The 23,042-nt window shown below is 42.2% G+C and overlaps 1 protein-coding gene across 3 annotated transcripts in view; it reads left to right on the top strand.

Moving 5' to 3' along the window:
- The window catches only part of znf827 (zinc finger protein 827), a 66,582-nt gene that overhangs the window by 1,744 nt on the left and 41,796 nt on the right, over positions 1–23,042 (top strand). For all 3 annotated transcript variants that reach the window (XM_062432636.1, XM_062432628.1, XM_062432623.1), the window contains exon 2: positions 19,956–21,233. In XM_062432636.1, coding sequence (XP_062288620.1) covers positions 19,956–21,233 — 1,278 coding nt within the window. The remainder of the gene's footprint in view (positions 1–19,955; positions 21,234–23,042) is intronic.

The following is a 23,042-nucleotide window of genomic DNA, read 5'->3' as shown; positions in this document are numbered from 1 at the left end:
TATTTTGTTTATTACTGTTGATATCTACTGATCTACTGCTCAGGTGTTTGACCTAGGGTTGAACTTGGGAAATTGCAGCGGTTGGCTGGGAGGCATAGAGGTGGAGACTGGGTGACAGTGGGTGCAGTGGCTTACTGTGAGTGTATCACTGTGTGTGTGTGACTGAGTGACAGAGAGATATTTGGACAGCCCTCGCTGATACGCTGCATAAGGAGCATGTAAGCCACATGGTTAGACTGCACAGAGCAGGGTCAGGATAGGCTTCTTTTTTAGGGTGCTTGTCCACTGCACATTTTTTCCCCTCATCATTTAGCAAAATCTGTGACTTTTGTTGTGTGTTGAGTGTTCTGTGAAATCATGAATTGCTCACAGTTGTAGGTTATTTAAGTACTTAAAACAAGGTGCTTTTCCATCACATATCTCTTCATGGTTTGTGGCATTCTTCTACTTAATTTTAAATGACCTTCTTAAACACTATAGCCCAGCGATACTTTGATAAGCTGTGCATTTTTCTTCCAAGTTAAAAAAAGAGTGTTTGGTCAAAAGAAGTGACTCATTGTGTAGGATTTTATGACATGTCTCCTTGTTAACAGGGACACATGTGTATAAATAGTTTTTTAATATTTTTGTGATATGAGTCAGTAGTCTCTAAATGTAATACAAAATGAAATAAATTGCATGTTTTTGTGTAGCAGACATAAGAACATGTTTTAGCACCTAGTTATCCACCAAGGTTAATAGCTATTGATTGTCCATTTCACCAGCCAAATGTACCCTGATGTTGAATTTTCACTACTAGGATTTTTTTTTTTTTAAACAAGCAAATATTCAAATATTTAACTACACTTTGTTCGTTTCAGATGTTAAGGAATGATTAGGCTACATTGGACTGAATAAATGTAAGATCGGACAGGGAAAATGCATGAGGTTGTGTTCGCTAAAGCTTCCTGATTTTGGTCAACTTGCGTTTCAAAAGCTGCCCAGTTTAGGGTGAAAGATGTATTTGGCAGAGCATCTTCATTATGCAGTCTGGATCAGTCACACATGAAGTCCAATATTTTCTTTTTCTCATCTTTTGGGCACAAAGACCAAAGTAAGCCCATGTCAACCTTTCAATTAAGCCACTTCGTAATTGGCCTGTAGCAAAAATACTCTTCACCCACGTATCTGAAATCATGTAGTCCTGTGTAGGCACTGTACTGAAGCACTGCTGTGCCTGTGTTCCTGGGTTTAAATGAAAGCCTTTTCTGATTTAGGAGTTGTTTCCCTCTTCAGTCAACAAACTGTCTCTGAAAAGTATGAATTTGTCAGAAGCTTTTTTGCGCTTTGTTTTGGATCTTCCCACTCCAGAATGGAAGTGTCACCTCATGCCATTCGCTGTCAGTCTGTGTGTTTTCATTATTCAGCCAACAACACCCTGGTGGTGTACCAGCCAACAAGCACAATATCGAGCTTCAAATCTCTTCATCTGTGGTGAAAAAGGGCAAGCTAATACACTGGCTTTAATGCTGGAGGTGCTTTATCTTTGCACAGACCCAGATATATGGGTTGTGTAGCCCAGTGTGCACTGTTCCATTGTCTGTGGCACAGCTTGTGAGAGGAGACTATTCTTTAAGTGTGTGTGCACGGCATGCACATGCAAAAGTGAACACACAACCCTTGTGTGTGCATGTGTGTGGCAGTGGTGTTGGTGGGGGGGTTCGTAAGCCGGCCATGGAGGTCACAGTACAGTATGGCGCCTTCACTCTGACAAGTAAACATGACCTTTGGTGCCACAATGAAAACTGACATTCTTTATGACCTTGCAGTGTGTTATTGTTTATGTAATTTTGTTTCCTCATTACTCTCTATTAAAAGTTATGGTTTGTCAAAAGGCTCATAACCGCTTATATTATGTGTCTTTGAATTTCTGATTTAACAAAATTCAACATGGACTTTCCCACTCAGTATTGTTTCTGTCATACTGTATGGCAAAATTGACATATTATAGGCTATGGTGTCATTAGCTCAAACAAGTACCCTTAACATTTCCCAACCCAGCGTCATTCTTCCTGTCCCAAAAGTCTTTTCATGTAAGTGGGTGAGTATGCTGAAAATGTAAACTGGAGTGAGAGTCCATATTATAAAAGGCACAACCTTAAGTGCATTGGGAGGAACGCTTGTAGGCTTCGTCCTCTTCCGCTGCTTATCTACATTTGAAATGGAGAGATGTTGAACATTTCTACACATAGTCTTGCTCCCCTTCGTCAGCCAATAGCTGACTGACTGGGTGGCTCTCTACCTTACCGTAATGGCGGGTCACTGGCTCCCTTCCACTTGCTATGATTATAATGACCTTGGTGGGGCTGGGGCTTGAAAACATTGGATTAAGGGGAAAGGAAAATGAGAGGAGGTTTCCATTTCGCTCTTGGCATAAAATTTGTGGGGAATTTCTGCCAAGAATCTCCCACCTCACCACCACCGCCACATACCCCCCCACCTCAAGTTGATGGGGCTTGGGTGCTCAGCCGGTGTCGGCCAAGTGGAGCTCAAGCGAATAATGATACACAGGCTTTAACTTAGAAATGAATTTAAGGGCAGTGGAAAGGTGGCGAATGCCTCACTCACCATACACTGTCACAGAGCGCATAGAAACCTGCTTTCAGTGAATATTCATATTCCTTGGTTGAAGCGGACTCGGCTTTATGTTTTACATGATAGTATCTAAAAACACTGCGGGTAGTGTGAATTAAGAGCTAGTTTTGTAAGGTTTAATGGGAATGGTTTGATAAAGTAGTGAAGCCTCAAGCTTTGAATCAGTACTTTTACATAATTGTTAGTCTCATTTACCACTTTAGAGCGCCGAGAAGGCACATGTACAGCAGGGAGGGAGGTTTATCATCATTTCAGTAATCATTTTCAGGGTTCATTCAACTTAAAAAATAAATGTCTCTCAGGAATCAAAGCTCTCAATGAGCCTATGAGGTATCTAAGAATAACATGAAACAACAAGTGTTGCTGTTCAATCATTATTTTGATGTAATGTGCCTTTTCATTTCACACAGTATATTATAGTGTCGCTATAAAACTAGGTTAATGCTTGGAATTGTTAATTGTGGTGATTGACTGAATACTGATGCAGGTAGCAAGTGAAAAGTATCAGCACTACATTTTCCTGCTTCCCCATCCTACACTTTTGTATTTATAAATATTTTAAAGACAAACTTTATCATTTGGGACCTACTGAGTACAGCCCAACCAAAAGAAACGAGTCTGTATTTTAAAACAGGGGGTCAAGTACCTTGTTCAGTACAGCATTGCCAGTTGTTGTTGAAGAAGATGACTCACTCTATCCAGATTTCTTCTGCGTATCTAGAAAATCTAACTGTGGACCTTGTAGTAAGGCCACTTAAAGAAGCCATTGTAAACCGGCACGGGTAACATAGCATTAATGTAGGAAATTCTCTTCACTGACAAATACTCATATCCACTTTGTATTTTAATATCCACCTTGTATTTTAATACCACCTCTAATTTTTGATTGATTATTTTCACAAGTTGTTACATCAGCAGAGTGAGATTAATGCACAAAAATGAGGATGAAGATGTGCAGCTGTGACTGATGCAGTAGGTAGTTTCTGTTTGGACGTGTCTTCATACCCTATTGTTTCATATTGAACTTTAGACTCAGTACATCTTGACAAGTGAAGAGCTGCTGCACGTTTTAGCACTTGCAATTCAGAAGTGAAAACTCCACAAGCAAATTGTGCTGGGTGGTATCTAAATTCTTTATCAGTATTATTATGTATCTAGGTAAATGTTTGTCCAGTCCAATTTTTCTCCCAATTTTATGAATTAAAGGCTGATTTTGACTAAGTTGTTGCTCTTATTTAGTCTCATGAACTACATATTTTTTTCATTAAAAAATGTTTAAGGTCATTTGAAGGATCCCTGACTAGTTAATAATTTAGTAACACAAACGCCTTTTCAGCAGAACAGCTGATAAAGTGCACTTATGTGCATGTAAGAGCCTAGTTGTGTAGATCCCAAAAGTCTAAAGTTGCGGCCTAAAGTCTGTAAGCTACTTACTAAACTGCAAAACAACAAAAAAAAGTGACAAAGAAAAATCTTTACTAAAAGAAAATTAATGTTCTGCTTTAAGTTAAATAAACAATTTTTATTATATTTATGTGATTGTAATATATCATTATGTATAATAACACTGTATAAGTACTTTTTTAATTTGACATTTAGAAGGTTTAATTTATCTAGGTATCTAACTTGAATACTTCAGAAGACTGTCGACTAAAAGTTGCCTCTGAATGTTCGATCAGATTTTTTTGTTGTTTTTTGTTTTTTGTCTTTTGATTCAGTTTTCTTGTTCTTTATTTTGTACATTGTAATGAAGGCTAACCATAAACAGTGATGCACATACGTTTTGGTTATTTTTAAGGAATAATCAAGAGGTAAACATATTTACAGTCAGCAAAGTAAAGGTTTAAGAAGGTCATTTGGTACACTTGTGTCTTATTAAACTGTTAAAATACTTTTTATCCCCCAGTTATGGTTAGGGTTAGGTTTTACCAGTCTGTGGCAGATTGATAAAACAAACTCTTGCACGCTGCACCACAATTTAGGTGGTGTAATCATAATATTAAAACTTAAACTATCAACTTTTTTTGTAAGGTTTTTTTTATTTATTTATATTTTTGCCTTTATTTGAGAGTTAGTATAGTAAGACAGGGAAAAAAGAGAAGAGAGAGGGGTGTGACATGCAGCAAGGGTCCCCCGGTTAGGACTCAAACTGGAGGTTGCGGCTGTATGGTGTACACCTTAACCATTAGGCCACCACAGAGCCTGAAACTGTCACCTTTTTAAAATGTTGAACACACATGAAAACATTTGAGTACTGAGTCAACTTGTTCAGCATCCGATTTGAACTGACTTCATTCAGTATCAATAATTGCATGTAAGTTGAAATTCACAGTGGAAATATAACATTTTATTCAGATGTCTTAATAATTTCACAGTGCCTTCTCTTAGCAGAGAATCCTTTACAGAACAGTAATCGTCCTAATACCTCCGGTACAGTACCTGCCTGTCTGCCTGGTCTCAATCAGAACCCCCTCTGTGTGGAATGGAAGTGCTTCAGCCTTGGTAACGATTTTTCCCGTGTTGACAAGTCACAACATGGAGATCTACAGCTCGGAGAGCAGCCCTTTGGCTACGCAGAGCCCTGCTTGCACTGAGTAATAGCAATCTCACAGGAGTAGCAGGCTTTCAGCTGGCAGCAGTTCATACGGAACAGCTCGCCGGTGCAGCTGGGAAAGACAGAGCAGAGTGAAGAGGGAGAGAGGAGCTGGTGGTGGTAGCAGTGGAGATGGAGGGAGGGAGGAAGTGGAGAGGAAGAGCTGTTAAGAGCTTTGGGCGGTTTCTCTGTTGTTGTACCACACAAGTGCATCCAGGCCCTGCAGGACAAGCCTTTAACAGGCATGAGGGATGGAGAGCATGAGAGAAGAGGAGGAGGAGGAGGAGGAGGAGGCAGCGGCAGTGGAGGAGGTGGTGGTCTAGGGAGCTGAAGCCGGCCAGTCGTGCCAGACGCCCGCTCTAAACAGGGATGTGATTTATTGTTGGACTCTGTCTCACGTTTCACTCCTAGAAAGACACTAAAATTACATTGTAGAGACTAAAAGAACTTCCTCAATCGTCTTAGAAGGAAGACCATCGCCTGTGGGCTGTGAAGAAATTTGGAGCATGTGCAGCATGTTTGACTAGTGCGTGAAATAGGAAAGTTTTTGTCTTATGATGGCACTGGATTTTTTTAGCTTTTTAGCCATGGATTCGGCATTGATTATTGGATTTTGGATGTCCTTTCAAACTTACTGCTCTAGCATATTATACATTAACTGCCCATATAGTTGCTTTTTGAATCATGGTAATTCTGTGTAAGCCATCAGTGTATGTATAGTTTGCTAGGGGGCTTAAAATGGCTTCTGGCCAACACGTTGATCTTTGTCGCCCTCGCTGAATGCACTCTGCACGGCGCAGTGCTATGAGATGACCTCACTTCCTGTGTGGGTAGAAGAGGGCAGGAGGCCTCTTACACACACACATGTACAGAGACATTCTCTCTTTCAAGCGCTGCCTGGCTCTAGTTAGCCTTTAGTGCACTAGCCAGGCTAACCCCTCTCTCTCCGCTTGGTGTGGAAGTGTTTCCACATTGCACATTTAGGCAGTCAAGAGCAAAGCACGGGCTAATGTCTTTAACTAGCCGGGCTAACAGCTGTGCGTCTGCAGCTTTTTGGGACATAGGATCAGTTTAATAGGGAGATTAAAACTACAGAGAAGGAGGGGGGGGGCTGTTACAGACACAGGATAGTAGAACCATAAGGCAGTGACAGCTCTCCAGGGAAACAATATATCACCTCTAAAAGGAGAGTGGAAGTGTTTGGCTGTGGGACAAAAATCCAGAGAAGTTAAAATCATCAATGTGATGTCATTTTTGAGAAAGCCATTGTCAGTGCAGTGTGAGGTTATTTATGATGCTGGAAATGCAGTTGAGTGTCTTGACTCATTCGGTGTTATAGAGAAGACTTCCCCATTTGCACATTGTAGTTTTGCATCTCATTAAGCCTTGCACATTAAAAGAATGACGTGACGCAGGTCGCATCCTTTGATTGTTTACTAAGGGCATTTGGTCACTTGAATTTGCCCTTGTGATGCTAATAAGATTAGCTTATCACTTGATATTTCCTTCTAAGTAGGGTCGGGTATTGTTCTGTTTTTTTCTGATACCGGTGTGAAAATTATACTTTAAAAAAGGCAATGGTTCATAAACTGTGCCTTCACTGATACTTTTAGAAAATAAAGCACAAAATGATGGTTGGTAGTTCTTAAAAAAGAAAAAGCTTTTTTAAAATGCAAAGTAAAATTTGAACTTGAAATTGAATATATGATCTCTCAAGGCTCTCAATTGAGCCTGTTCAGGTTAACCCATTGTTGCTAACTTCATGGCTAACTCCTTCACTGCAATAAGCAGGTGGTCAGCAAGACACAGGAACCTGGCTTGGATTTTGACGAGTTGCAGTGTTGAGTTACTGACATGTTCACTGCTCTGCTCCAGTTGCCAGCATCACTGTCACACACACAATCTGGTCTTGAAATGAGGAACCAAAGTCTGCTTTGTGATTTGGTCTGGTAGGTGTCGGTTGTATATTGCCACCAGGTTTTGATACCCAACCAACATTCTAAGTGAGGAGCCCTTTTAGCTTCTGGTACCTGTAAGAACAATTACCATATGTAGAAACAGATTAAGCTTGGATAAATTAACTAAGTCACCTAATGAATGAATGAATGTCGGTAGTGAGCTATTCATCTGAATCAGATGGTTCAGCTCATGATTGCCTTTATATTCTCACTCCCCACGAGTGGTTTGAATGGGGGCCATGTTGGTTCAGATTGCCATGTCATTAATCCCTCGTACTCTACAGGGGAGTGGTCAGCAGCAGATGTATTTGCACTTCCTCCAGAAGGTTTTCTAGATTAGCACAAATCCTCCCAGAAAAAACGTTTAAAAACCTCATTTGGCACGCACAAGCAGACTTTGTGCTCATAACTGGCCAAAGAGAGCCATCCCTCCCTCTACATCTCATTCTCTCTGACGGCCGTGATTTTTTTTGCCCCCCCCCCACACACACACACACCCCCTACCTTGTGGTTCTCAGAGCTTAGCCCCATGTCGATTTGGACAGGGCAGTGTAATTGTTTGGAAACTTGGTTCTGTCATTTGCATGTAGCAAGCAGCCACTTTTCCAGTTTCAGTGGTTTGACCTTGTTGTACCTGCCAGCCAGAAATGAGATCATCAGAAGAGTAGACGAGAAGCTGACATCTCTCCTCCACCTACCCGTGGCTTTAAGTGATGGTTGTCATAGCAATCATTATACCACAGAACAGACTCAGTGGGTGAAGGATGGCTTTGAATGCGGCAGCCTCAGGTCACAACCTGGTTATGACAGAAAAGATAGACTTATGAGGGTTGGTTGCAGTACACAGTCTGCACAAAGTAAACAGCCGCATACATCTCATGTCAGGTTCATATGGATTTTAGTCAAGATTGAAATTACTGAGGCAATGTTTCTTTTTATACTTTGAAGAAAGTGAGGCAGGTATTGGTGTAACAGAGAAGGGAAAGAGCAGCATGGGGCGAACAATGCCTCTCATTCCCATCAGCTGCCCTGGCCAGCATTTAACATGGAGATTGGAAACGGAATAAGCTCTCCCCCCATTCTCCCTGGACCTGCATGTAAATGAGGTTAGCGGTTAGCATTTCCTGCTGTGCCACAGCAATTCTTCTCCCTCTCTTGCTCCCTCTTTTCCTTTTTTTTTTTGATAATGGCCTGAAAGTGCTCCCCCTTTCCTTGGGTAGGAACCGGGACCAATCCTGATTAGTGTCCCTGTCCTAAGTGACAGGCTAAAATCCAAGCAGGCACTGCCTTGGGCGCCTCTGCCAAATAGCCGTCAAACCAATACCACCATAAAAAAAGGCATCTTTTTTCCTCCCACCCCCCTTAATTCTCAAGATTCCCTCCTCCTTTCGTCTTCCTCCCTCTTCTGCTCATTCTCCCGTGCTGTCCTTTCTGAGTGTCTAATAGACACTGCCTCCATCGCTCTCACACACTGTCCCCTCAGATACATACATGCACATATAGAATTACCTCTCACTCTATCCCCACCTCCCGTCGGACCTTGCTTTTTCTCCCTGGGTGGATCGGCTGCTTTAGAGCCGACTGTCCCTTTTGCCAGTAGGGTGATTTACAAACAATACATTGGACGCTGTACACACTCCCACCTTCCACCCTCTCTCTCTCTCTCTCTCTCTCTCTCTCTCTCTCTCTCTCTCTCTCTCTCTCTCTCTCTCTCTCTCTCTCTCTCTCTCTCTCTCTCTCTCTCTCTCTCTCTCTCTCTCTCTCTCTCTCTCTCTCTCTCTCTCTCTCTCTCTCACACTCTCTCACACTCTCAATTTTCTTCCACAGACACACAATCACCTCTGTGAGGAGCTTCAGTTTGCCAGAAAACGACACAGCAGGGTGATGGCCTGTTCTTTTCGCACTTGTTCCAAAGAATGTAGCCCGTCTTTTCGAGAATGCTAGTGTGACATCCATGTCTTGGTTGAATGAGTTTACTTTGACAAGAAAAAATGATGGATTCTGACTAGTATGTCAGTAGCTTATAATTAGTGATTTTCAAAACTGCATGAAATAATAATCTGAGCTTTATTCATTTTGCGTCAAATAAAACAAATACGTGAGGGAGTTGTGTTAGCTGTACAGTTGGCGGCACATGCTAATTACTCTGTTTGAGAAGAGGAAAGTAAGAAAGCAGAAAAATGACTAATATCTCCATGGCAGCTGTAATAAACTGGTTATCATTGTGTTGTCGTCTGGATTTGTTACTACGCCAGTCTGTTGGATGCACTGTGCACATGATATGCTGTAAAACAACCACTGCAGCACAGCAAATTGATCTGGTTATGTCAATCAAAGGTAATGCTACAAGTACATGTGAAGTGAGCAAGACAGCATAGAGTATTAATGGGAAGTACAATAGAAAATGTGCGCTGTTGTGAGGCCTATTATGTCTGACACACAATTTCTTGCATTTTTCACATGTGCATGTAACAACACCTAAGTCTTTTTTTCTGCCATATGTGGTCTTTTAAAGTGTGCTGCATGTGTTTGTATTCAGTATCACAAAGAAGGATGCCACCCACATATGCCTATTTCTATGAGACAGCACGGCTGAAGTCTTTATGAATATGAACAGCTCTTTCACACAGAATCAAGAGACTGGATTGTGATATATAGTATTTTGACACTGTACTGGCAATGAGCCCCATTTATCATGGAACTTGTGAATGAATTTCCCCCTTTTCTTGTTCGGACATTTACTGGACATGCACAAAAAACAATTATGAATCACACTTGAATACTGGAACCTTTTTACTTATTCCAGCAATCACATAGAGAATGAGTTTATTTTATTACCATGGATATAAACTGAAGACAAAGAACAACCCACTAAATCTATGATGTATATCAATATCTAATGTACAATTAGTAATTACTTTATTTAAATGATTTAAATGAGGTCAAATATTCTTAATACACTTGAGTGAACAGCCCACCACTTTAAAAAAAGGATAGTATTGTGTTTGGGCCAGTGAAACACTTGGTGTCTTGGTGTTCTTTATTCACAATAAATGGAGTGTTATATCACGACTTGTGATAGCAATACAAATGCCAACCAGTTTACCACAGACTATGTTTTTTTATTTAAGTTAAAGTAATATTGTATTGTGTCTTTAGCCTTTACGATTTGGTACAATAAAGCAAACAATGAGCATACAGGACTAAAAAGAGCTAACCCAAAGAAGCAACTAAAGTAGACCAAAGTCATGAAGATTATGATAGATAAAATGGTGCAATGCAACATGAACATATTTTAATAAATGTGGCTCTTGCCATACCCATGTGATCAAGAGACAGTTCTTATGAGCAGAATGGCCGCTCAGCAGTTTTAAATGCTGAGATTAGATTTATGGTTTTGGAATAATACCTGTCACTGGCACTTTGCTGTTTAAGACACCAACATACACGTTTTGGGATAACTTCTACTACTTCACTCCTCTGTAGATAGAAACCTGTTGTGCCCTGTTAACAGCTGTTAAGTTGTAAAAACATTACTAGGAAATGAACTACATTTCTACCAACAAAACAGAAAAAGGATGTCAAATGAGTGGAGGATTAAGGGTTTGGTACTACAAAGTACATTTGACCTTTTGACATTTAAAACTTTTTAGATTAGTAAACTAATTAGTTCTTAATTAGTACTAATGGCATTTCCATCAGCTCTGTAGTATTGGGTATGTCAGTCAAAATAATTTTTTATAGTTTTATTTATTCATTATTCATTAAATAGAGATGTTGCACATACAATTGCTTTCAAAGATAAGAGGGTGTGTGTGTGTACAACCTTGTTGGGCCAGAGATCTACTTTTTAAATGGCTGCTTAGATTATTTCCCAGTGCTTGTAAAACGGATTCAATAAAAAAGCATGAGTCATCATTGTCCAAAACACTGCAAGCAGTGAATAAGTCATTCATAAAAAATGATAAATTCTGTCAGTCATCCTGACAGTAAAAATCCTCCAGTTGCCGAGGGCCAGTAAAATGCTGGCCAGGGACAGATGATTGGCCAAACCAGTGCCTTGGGAATACCAGTATGTCGGTTTTAGTATTTCTCACTTTGTAATTAGCCAGTTAAACCTTTCCTCTCTGCACTGGCCACTCCTTTATTACCCCTTTTCCACTGAGCTGGAGCTAGAGCTTGCTGGGAGCTAGAGCTTGACTAAGCACCTGCTCTTTGCTTTTCTACCGCCAAAGCTCCAGGCCCGAGCCTCAGAACGGGAGCCAGAGCGAGCACCAAGTCTTTGCTGGTCTAAAGCAAGACCCGATTACGTCAGCGGACTGGGGGCGTGGTTATGTGAGCAGGACTCAAGAATGAGATAAAGTCATATTTAGGCAGAAATAACATTTCAGTAACTGTATTTGGCCTCCAATCAATTTTTGGCAGGTGAAAATGCCTTATTTTGTGTTATAATGGTCCTTTAAAAGAGTTCCAAACTGTCCTGTGAGCTCTAGTGTTTATATTATGAAGCTTATGAATGAGATCAAGTCATATTTAGGCAGAAGTCAGCTTTCAGTAACTGTATTTGGCCTTTAATCAATTTTTGGCAGGTGAAAACTGTTCGTTATTTTATAGGCGTAACCCTCCCATAAATCAATATAGTCTTGTCTCCAAATAGTAGGCATAAACAATAATATTAGATATAAAACACATCCCAACATGGGAATCAAATACTACGTAGGGCCCAGATCAGATAAAAAACAACGCAGAGTCACGAGGATCATTGCAAAAGTGATAATTTCTTTACTGAACACACACCCATAAATCACATTCATTATAGTCTAATTTATAATTGCGGACGTACAGTTGTATGTAAATGCATATTATGACCGTTTTAGCGCTACCGCTCAACGGACTGCTGTGCGTGCTCCCGCGGCCAGAAATCAGATTCTGGCAGACGATCACTTTTTGGCGCGACACCGTTCCTGTATTTCTATGTAGGCTTGCAAACACATGAACAGCACTTGCATCGCGGCCGCAATTTCCTCCATCTTCGTCGTCTTCTCCTCCTTCTTTGTTGTCTTTTGTTTTCTTCTTCTCCTTCTTTGTTTTCTTCTTCTTCTTCGTTTCCGGCGGGCTAGATGCCTTGCGGCATGTTGCTGCCTCTCACTGGTGAATCATGGAAGTGCTTCAAAGGCGCACGCTGGCTACGTTATACAGTGACGTAATCGCGTGGCTCCTTGCCAGCTCCTTGCCGGTAGAAACACAACAGGTTCGTAAGAGTTGCTCGGGTTAACACCAACTGAGCACTCGCTGTAGCACCAGCTCCCAGCAAGCTCTAGCTCCAGCTCAGTGGAAAAGGGGTATATGTTGTGCTTGTTTGTGCCCAGTTGAGAATCAGTGTCACCTCAGAGTCAGTCGGGGATCCAGTAGCTTGTTGAGCTATTTGGAGGGGCTCAGGGTCACCACATCGGTGCATTTATGGCATATATATTACATATCACACCTTGGTCAGTGATAATTAGTGAGTTTAATCTGGCTAATTTTAAGCGGCACCATCTCTTAGCTCAAATACACACATTACACGACCACAACTAGCAGCACCCAGTTTATATGCTTGCAAACTGGCTGACTGACAAGTCTTACCTGGTCCCAGAAGGTTTGCAGGAGAAATTCATTCATGATTGTAACACTACTGCTCTACTACTACTACAGTACTACTGCTAATAAAACTACTTTGCTTACATATGTTGGTTTGATAAAAGTCTGTTTGGGATTGTGAGATTTTGTCATACAGTTTATACAATGGTATAAACGTCTGGGTGTGTTAAATTGTTGTGTTTGTAAATCAATGAGCTGGACTGTTTAATGGCAGTACAGGATTGGTATGTGAACCCTCCGGGTGGCAGTCAGTATTTGCATGTTTCTTTCACAACTGAAGCCAACATCACTGACAAGTTGAGAAAGAATTCAAGAACATTATTACAGACAACTAAAGGTCAAACTGAAGAGACGTAAGGTGCTGAAGCGCGAACGTTGCAGGTATCACTTCAACATCTTCACTTTCACTTACCACATACACTTTCGGTACCATGAGTCATGACCAGAGAAAGCAACACCAACTCTGTGTGGTGGTAAAATGGTTAACTGAGGCCATATCTAATGTTAGTGCACTTTCCTCTTGATTTGATAGAAGTCATCTTTTTCTGAGATAATGAGTGAGGGAATAATTTCTATCATGTTTGGCTGCCAGTGATGATCCTGATTGCTATTAGTTATTTTTTCTATTGTTGGCAAAGGGGATATGATTATAAAGGGGATGTACTTCATGCCACTCCTTGTGTTGACATTCAGCACTTGATATTTTACATTCACAACTGAAGTCAGCTGATCAAAGGGGTTGAGAAAGAATTCAGGCTTTTCATGCTGTTATAAACTGCTGAAAGCTACAATGAGGAGAGGCAAGGTGAATAGATAAGATTTCTTTGTGAAGGCTGTATAAAATTAGCAAACAACACGAATTTCTGAATGGAACAAAATCAAAACATTTTTTCTTTTTCTTTTTAAAAATCTGTCCAGACAACTGTATCTTTTTCTTTTTCTTCTGATTTAATCAGGCTGACAAATCCCGACAGGCTTCTATATGTCTGACAGGCTTTCAATACTGGGCAACATTTACAGACCGCTGAGTGTACAGGTCATATCTTATGCTGACGGCCTTTAGTTTGTCAAGATATTACTTCGTTTTTCATAGTTAAGTGTTGCAGCTCTCCCTCCTCATAGCAGCTACAGTGTGTTTGGTTTTTTTTACCACTCAGGTAACACATAGAAAATCTATTTTAATGCTAACTATCTATAGTTTGCTTTAGAGAGATCTATGAACTTGGTGTTTTACACCGGTTGAGAACTGGCAGCTGTAGAGCTCTATCATCCTATACTAGCCTTGAAACTGCAACACTGAGACAAACTAATTTAAGAAGTCACTTTTCTAGTCATGCAATGGCGAGCGAATGAACCATTCTCGCAGACTTTGCATCATTCTACTTTTTCCATTGCATCACATTAAACATTTTTAAATAAGAGGAAGACTGTATACACTATCATAACCTCAAAAGTCTCTCAAAGTTCAGAGCAATGAGTAAGAAACGACTGGCCTTTTGTCCACTCTGTTGACATGGTGACTGGTAAACAGAGACAGTGACAGTCTCATGTGTTAAAAACAATTTCAAATTCGGAAGCTGTTTTTGGGACGGTGACAGCGAACGTCGGCCTGTTGTTACTCACCAATTAGTGTCATTTTCTTTTGTAATGCAGTTTGCTATCAAGCTTGGGTTGGAAATTATTGCCGGTATAATAATTCTGTACACTTAGTGAGACACTGTGTGTGTTTTAACCACAGAAGGTGTTCTTGAGCGAGATGAAAATGTGTTTAAATTGCAGTAGGCCTATATAATCTGGTCAATTAGATTAGGTCAATCAGGCAGGCTTTGCTCTACTCTAATGGTCTTGCACTATATTCACACATAAAGATGTGGTTGCATGTGCGCTGGAAAATGACTGTCTGTTCAAGAATGTGGCAACATTTCTAAAACAGCAACATGAACTGCATAGCTAACATGTGTTAAAATCCTTAAGTTTAACTTTTACACACTTATTAAATGCAGTATATGTAACACCCACACAAGCACTCAGTAAAAGATATTTTAGAGATACAACTATTACCATAATGCCATAAAGGGACCACATGTACAACTCTAATGATGACATGGTTTTTCCGCAGCATGTTCAGAAACTTGAGTGGCAAACTAATTTAAGTGCCATTTGAATCATTTCAGGACAGGACAATAAAGTGTCTGGTAACATTTTTGTTGTTATCTCCTGTGTCAATTTATGCTGCAGAAATTCAACAGACATACCACTTCTCTCCTTCAGCTTCATAGCTTTGATGACACATCTGAGGTTATGAGCAATTTTTTTTTTTGTATTTTCTTTTTTAACATGAGATGCTAAAAATGGAAGGGAAAAATAAACCAGGGGGTAAAGTGCACTTCATCTGCAATGAGGAATTTCAGAGGTCTGGGGCTCTCAGTCGTCTCATTCTCTTCCAAGAACACTTCTCCTTCCTGTTTCACCTCTGGCATGCCGCCTAAAGTACCCACAAACCACGGAGGCCAAGGCCGAAAATACACAGATGGTAATTTGCACTACATTTCAATACGACTCAACCGCCATTATATATAGCCCTGCTGCCTGAACCCTGATCCTTACTGAGAGTATCCTCTCACCTCAGATTACAACTAAAAGATAGGGCCTTCATATCTTTGTTACAGACTACCAGTTGGACAGGATAATAGATAGTTGGAGTTGAAAGGGAGTAGTTGATTCAGATTTTTCATAAATGTTCAACATGAACTTTGATTAGTACACATAAGAATTTTTTTAAGTGCATTAAGACATTGTGTCAGCATAATTAATTACCAGAATGATGTTTAACAGTCTAACGCTAAAGCATTGAAGATAAATAGGTATAATTTTTCAGGTTACTGAAGGTGAAGGCCTTGACTACTTGACTACATACTTCATACATAAACACTGCAAATAAGAGAACAATTTATCTGAAGGACACTTCATTTAATTGGCTAAATAAGAGTTGTGTTACTAACTAACTCAAGGCTCAGGGAATCACACTAATACCAAGTTCAAGAAAGACTGTGTGACATTTTCCCTCTGTGGTTGTCATGTTTCATCAACTTCTAACAGAAATAGCATGATGGATAAACTTTGGTGCAGTTACCAGGTTGAAGCTGCAAAAGAACAACAGCATTTAACATATTGATGGTACATAAGTTCATGTGAAGGGGGGGTAGATATATATCTCCTAGCTCCCACCCATCCAACTGGATTTAGAGCATCTGTATTTCATTTATTTTTAATATTTGTATTCCCAGTCACTGGAGACGGGAGAAAGAGGAAGAGGGATGAAGGGAGATATTTACAAGAAGGAAAAAAGGAGCATGTGGGTGTGAAAGAGATCAAGCAAGTGAGAGATTATGGAAAAGGGAAGGGAAGCGATCCTGATCCAGTGTGTCCCAATTAATGGAATTACCTTCCTCCTCGGGAGGACTGTTAGTCATTTGCGGAGACTTGAGCCCGCCAGTAGAGCGTCTCTCCCACCATATTGTCCAGTGAGCGCTAATAAGGCAGCCCTGACCGCCGGGCGTGCTCATTAGCATAGCCGGCGGCCGTGGCAACCCCCGCCAGAGCCCAGCCGGACACTTAACGCTGTGGCTTCTTCTTCACTACATCCATACTCCCTGCCTTCCTTCCTATGTCTTCCCCCCCCTGTCCTTAGCTTCTTAACTCACCCCCAAAGAAACACATGCGCACACACACACCACTATCTCCCTTCCAGTCACACAAGGAAAATGTGAGGCTAATTATTTTGGCAATGTGAATGTGATGGCTTTAGTCTTGGTATGTTGTAGCAGTCCTTTATTCTGTCTCACTGTTTATGGCTTAGCGGTCAGCACTCTTTGCGATTTTTAGTGATTCCCTGACCCGCACCACCTCTCTCTCTATTGCTTGCTTCCTCTCTCTCTGCCTCTCTCTCTCATTGCTATATTAGCTCATGGGCATGGCTCTCCTTTTGACATCGCCACAGTATTGATGCACCCCCGTCCAGCCTTAATCGGCTAATGGCCTCCTCTTCTTTCCTGCCCAGCCAAATCAACCCCTCCCTCCACCATCCTTATATCTGTCCCTTCCTTCCTTCGCCTTCCCGTCTCCTCTTCCTCCTCTGTTCGGGCCTGGGGTCAGTGAGGCCAATTTTCATGCCTGGCTAAGTCACAGAATAGCTTTGTGTGTGTGTGTGTGTATGTGTGAGAGAGAGAGAGAAAAAGAGAAGGAATATGTTAGTCAGCAGCAGCCTCACAGAAGTCATGTGGTGGGTGACCTCCTGACCTACCTTTACTCCAGTCCCCTGCTCTTCTCTCCCTTTTCTAACAAGTGACAAGGTTAGCCCAAATCTGGCTGACTCCTGTGTTGAACTCGTATGTATGTGCATGCACACTCACACACACATACATGCCCCCCTTTCTGACCTAGAAAGCCATGGCCAAAATAATCCTGCCAAGTCCACAAATGGAGATTGTTGACAGCACTGCGTGGTAAAACAATGAACAAGTACACTACCTGTAATGTCAAACTGTTTTTAGTGGCAGCTACAGGCAATGGACTCCCTGTCTCTTTTTTTGGTGACAGTTTAACACAACATGCAGGTTTCCAAACACTGCAAGTTACATCAAAATATTTTTAGCTCTTTTGTGTCTCTCTACGGTCAAGCTCAAGGCCTGCCTGGAAGCTTTTTGGTTTTTGGCTTTATGAAGCTTCAGCCTCTACTTTGACTTGTTATGGCTCCCCCCTTGTCTATAAAGTGGTGGCGCTATACATCCATGTGGCCCAGAGAGAAAATCCCTGGCCGCTGCACCACTGAATCACCAGTGTGTGTGTGATAACAGATCCAGACTGCTGAGCACCCCGCAGCTGTTTGTCTCAACATGCAAGTCATCCCCGCCATTACACCGCTAAATGGTTCCCTTTCAGTGGCAGACGCTTGCCGCCTCGGCCTGTATCTCCATGCCTCCATCACTGGAGGGGGTTTGCAGTTAATGTCGCCGAGCCAGCCACCGTACCGGAGGCTAAGTAGTTGAATGTGTGTCAGGAAAATGCAGTGTGGGGAAAGACTTGTGTATTAAATCACACTCTCCGCTGTGTTTTTGTAGTTCAAACGTGTATGCACGTGCATATGTTTGTCCCCATGTGTGTGGTGGGCACACAGCAGCAGTCGCGAGCAAAGAGCTCATATGAAGCCCCCTTAGAGCTTGAGCTGGAGACCATGACCTTGGGAAATGTCATTCCGCCCACAGGGTGGCTCGCCTGTGACACACAAAGCCATGGTAGTGGAGTGCATCAGTGCACTGTTGCATTGTGGCAAAAGCCTGGTGTAGTGTTGTGTTCAGCTGCACCTAACCCTGAGGTTTAAAAGTGAACCTAGGAAGCAAGAGAGTTCATCCTCAAAGCTGAGACCTTGGGTCAGCAATCTAGTGATTTCCCTCTAACCACATTACAGCCATTAGTGGTTCTTGCTGCTTTTCACATGTCACATGGAAATGGGTCAAGCCCTGCCCTGCATGACTCACTGGCTCTTTCTCCCTCTCCCTTTCTTTCATTCCTGTTAACCCTACTCAGGTGGCAAAATCAAGGAGCATGGGAAATCGGGTTCACAATCGGCACATTATGGCGTTTTCTTTCACAGTCTTAAGCAATGAGGAGATTCATGGATGATGTGTTTGCTCAATCGTCTGTTATATCTTGCATTGTTTATCCAGGCGAGTTCAATTAGACAAGGGGTTTTAGACAGTTTTGGGAATGCCCTAAGGCCAGTATTATAACTTAATCCATTGCTTTTGTTTTTGCCATCTGACATTTTCTGTCAGTGTTTGTGCGAGTTAGAGATGAGAAGATGTTGCGAAGTGTGTAAACCCTGTTTGATATCTGTTGCAGCAGGAGAGTAGCGGTCATAGCGGGTTGTGATTGTGGTCACCTTTGTGGACCACAGTGAGTCACGCTGGCCAGATGTCAGCCAACTCTAATGATCCTAACAGGTTGCTGGTCTGGGTTGCCTGGCAACCGTTTTGCCTCTGCCTGTAAACAGAGAGCAGACCCACCAGGCCTCTGTCAGGGTTGCAAGGGTGAAGACAGCTTTTCTGTGTGTGGATATATGTATGTTGGTGTGCGAGACAATTAAAGTAATTCTTTCATTCCCTAATGTTTTTGCAACCGTACAAGCACCTAGTTTTTCTAGGAAAAATCTCGACCAGCTTCTTTTTATCAGATGTTTCATGAGGTTCTGTACAGTAACCCAAAGAGAAGGGGAAAAAAAGTCAGTTTTGACATTTTGTTTTGCCCAGGCTCTGTGCTTTTGACATATTCTTATGGAGGTTTGTTAATATGTATCAGGAATATTCACTTTTCTTTGTTCGTCCTTGTCTGGCAAGCTGTAATGTTTTGCTTATGAATATTGATACATGAAGTGTATATTAATGACCCTTGGTGACCTTAACCCTATCCTTATTGGCTCCCCGGTGGTATCTGCAGGCTCATGAATATTAATCTAGTTCTGTAACCTCCATTACCCTAATCTTTGCTGTCTAGCCTCCCAGAAGGACCCGTTGTCATGGTAACCCCTTTACTAGACTCTTCCAGACCAAGGGTGGGAAAAATATGGTTAAAAAAGGAGAGAAAAATCTAAATTACTCAAACATCTTCTGGGATGCGCCTTGTGGAAAGTTGCCATTATATAAGAACAAGTGAATTTGTATTGGAAGTCATTTTCATGCTGTCCTTTCAGACCACTGAAGTGTATTTATGCAGCATAATATGGCCATTTGATTTGGGTTTGGGCAAGTAATTGTGTTAAAAAAAATTGTTGTCCTAGTCAGGCTTTCACATAGCACAGATCACTAATTGCTCTGCAGCATCAGATGAGCATGGACGGGAAATGATAAAAGAGAATGGAAAATAGTAATTTCCAATGTTAAAAGCTGTCTTCAGTCAGACAGAGGCTAGGACTATGCCCTCTACTTAACTCTTAGTAATAAGTGTCTGGCTTTCACAGTTCTTACTCAGGATACTCATAGTGCTTAGCCGAACAATAATGCCTCGTCTATCTTTGTCACAGCTTTTGTTTCCGTTTCCCAGGAGTAAATTGTATGTCTTCTCTCCTCTTCCAGATTTGGACAGCAACGAGGAAGGAGGGCCTGACGGCGGTCCTGTGGAGGAGGAAGGTTGGTTTGGGAATGCTTCTGACACACGCTCAGAGTCGTCATCCTATGGAGACACCCAGGATGAGCTCCTCCTGCCAAGGGGCTCCTCTCCTGATGAACGGCCTGGCGTCAGCACTGGGTCTGGGGATCAAGATACCTGTGGAGGTGAGAGCTCACTGGGTTGCCCCACACCCGTCCGTCGTGCCTCTTTGGAACTTCTTGGACTGGATGGAGGTGCATTCTCGGCCCAGGACACACTCTCCTCTGTGGTATCATCGCTGTACGGCGAGGCAGCATCTCGTGCCCTTGGAAAACCCCTCAGCAGCAACCTACGGCGCCTCCTAGAGGCTGGGTCGCTGAAACTTGACACAGGGGAGCTCCTGGGTCGGTCATCCAGGGGAGGTGCAGGGGGGGAGTCCCCTCCAATAGGTCTAGCCCCACCTTTGACCCTCTCCCCGTCTTCCCACCATGCCCAGCAGTTAAGTGCTCTTGCCCGTAAACTGGCCAATAACAACAACAACAGCGGCTCAGCCTCACCAGCCTCCTTGGCCCCCTCAGTCACTAACATTAAGCAAGAGCCCCTTGACCCTTTTAACTCTGTCACCCCAAGCAATGGAAGTGGCTTTGTATGGGCAGGTGTTGCAGATAAGTGGCCGCCGGCCAGCTGCTCCACACCCTGCGGCTCTAGCCTGTCCCCGGATTCTGCAATCCAGAAGTTAAAAGCAGCAGCGAATGCTGTCCTTCAAGACAAGAATGCTGTGGCCTCCTCCTCAACAACTTCTTCCTCCTCCTCCAACTCTGCCTCATCTGCAGTGCCCACCCTCGGAGGGGGTGGTCGAGGAGATGATGTGGTGCGCTTTGATGCCTTCAACTCTCCGTTTAGCCCACAGTCAGCCAGCTCCACCCTAGCTGCACTTTCCAAGAAAGTCAGTGAGCGGAGCCAAGCCTCGTCAACAGCCAGTGCTGCTACTGACCACCAAGCCTCAGCAAGTTCCTTTCTCTCACTCGTGTCAATGACCTCCTCTGCTGCCTTGCTCAAAGAGGTGGCAGCCAGAGCAGCTGGCAACATGCTCGCAGAGAAGAAGGAAGGGTCCCCCTTGGTGAACGCTGGAGTCCTCCAAGAGGATGTGAAACCCCTGCTGGACAAGAACCAGAAGGCACCCACGCCATCTACACCCACACAGAGCCTAGAGTTGTTGTTGCCCTCTACTCCAAAAAGTAGAGGCAAACCCAACAGCCAAGCAGGTAATCTAAATGAAAAACTAAGTATATAGTAGTCGTTATACTGCATTAATGAAAATAATGGTTGCATCAACTAACATGCATTTTTGGACATATTGCCAGATAAAAGATATTTTTCTTCAGTGAAAAAGTTGCAGAATATTAAAATACATTCAATTATTTTGGGTTATACACAGAATCAGGCTACTTTGGTTGTTACAAAGAAATAAAATGACCTTATATTCTCACAGGGGAGAGAGGTAATATAAAGGTTCAAGATACTTTCAACTAGACTTAATTTATGGAAATGTTTTAATCCTCCTTTATCATGCCCTTTTCATTGTAAAATAATAAAACCTGAAGTTCAAGGTATTCAAAGAAATATTTCACATCATTAGACTTCTTTCCATTCAGCATTTACCAAAGAAATAACACACACTTTTGTTATCAAATGTGAATTAAAACTGTACAAATTAAAGCTAATATTGAAATGGAAATGCAATTCCAAATAGATAATATGTTTTTGCTGTGATAGTGTGGTAGAGTGGCAGGTTTACTTGTCATCAGATAAAACACAATTAGGAACTTCCATGACATGTTTTCTCTGGGTTTGTAATGGTTCTGTTCTCACCTCACTGGTGCTGAAGTAGCGAGTAGTGTAGCCTCAGTTTAACTGTCAGCCGAGCAGAGAGCATAGCCGAGAGAAAACAGCCCTGGCTGGCCTTCTAGTCTGGGAAATAGTCTGTGGGCTCAACAGGGGGTTCCGACTGAGACCTCACTGCCTTCCCAGACCAGCTCGTTTGTGCTCGGATGTGCGTGCTGCCAAAAGGGGGGCCGTCAGAGTGTGCTCAGCACAGTGGGGAGCCCTGGAGTCCATATCCATCTCGGCAGCCTCCTCCTGGCTTCAACCCCCACTAACCAGAGCCCTCTGCACTGATCAGCACAGCAGACTTAAGGCCAAACACATCATACTTTCCACTGACTGGATACAGATGCGTGCACACTCGCTCTCTCTCTCTCTTCCTCTCTCCCTCTTGTACTCACTCTCTCAGTTACTCACAAATGGCCATGTAGTATATTCTGTAAGTGTGTACTCAGATGTAGACATATAACCAAAACAAGGGTGCACACAAAGATCTCACTCTTGCCGGGGAGAGAGAAAGCTTCAAAGTGCAGCCTCTAACTAAGTAGCCTTTAGGGAGAACAGAATGTTTTCAGAGAGATGGATGGGCACTTTTGAGGGATGGTGTCGCAACCCCGCCAAATCTAAAATGGCTGGATCAAATTGACTTCAGACAGATGAGGCAGTCGATGTAATATTCTGTGATCTGCATGCTAAAAAGGGGGTCTGCTCTAACCTGCAAGCCGTCAAGGTCGAGCAGCGCTGTAAAAATGCAGGTAGTTGTTTGGTCGCCAGACTGAAAAATGTGACCTTGATTATTGACTGTCATGTCTTGTTTTATTATCGTCCCTTGCCAGTTCTACTATAAAACTGTATTGCACTGGTATGTTTTGCACTCTGAATATATATATATATATATATATATATATATGTTTTCAGATATATATATATATATATATATATATATATATATATATATATGGACAGCTTAGTCCTCTTTTCTAAAACATAATTGTGATTACACAGGAAACAGACATGTTAAGTACCAAGATGAATTTACTAAACTCACACACATTTCCACTCTCCTGTTTTATTTCTGCCTCACTTGCTTCAACTTAGAGTAAGCAGAAGTCATTTTTGCATTGTGATGTCTGCTGTGCTTGGAGAGGTTGGGCCGCAGATGGCGGTTTATTGTTGCAAATAGGCAGTCT

Source organism: Scomber scombrus, chromosome 2 (assembly GCF_963691925.1).
Source record: "Scomber scombrus chromosome 2, fScoSco1.1, whole genome shotgun sequence".
In the NCBI taxonomy this organism is placed as follows: domain Eukaryota; kingdom Metazoa; phylum Chordata; class Actinopteri; order Scombriformes; family Scombridae; genus Scomber; species Scomber scombrus.
Note: the sequence above shows the minus strand (reverse complement) of the source record. Positions and strands in the feature narration are given on the sequence as shown.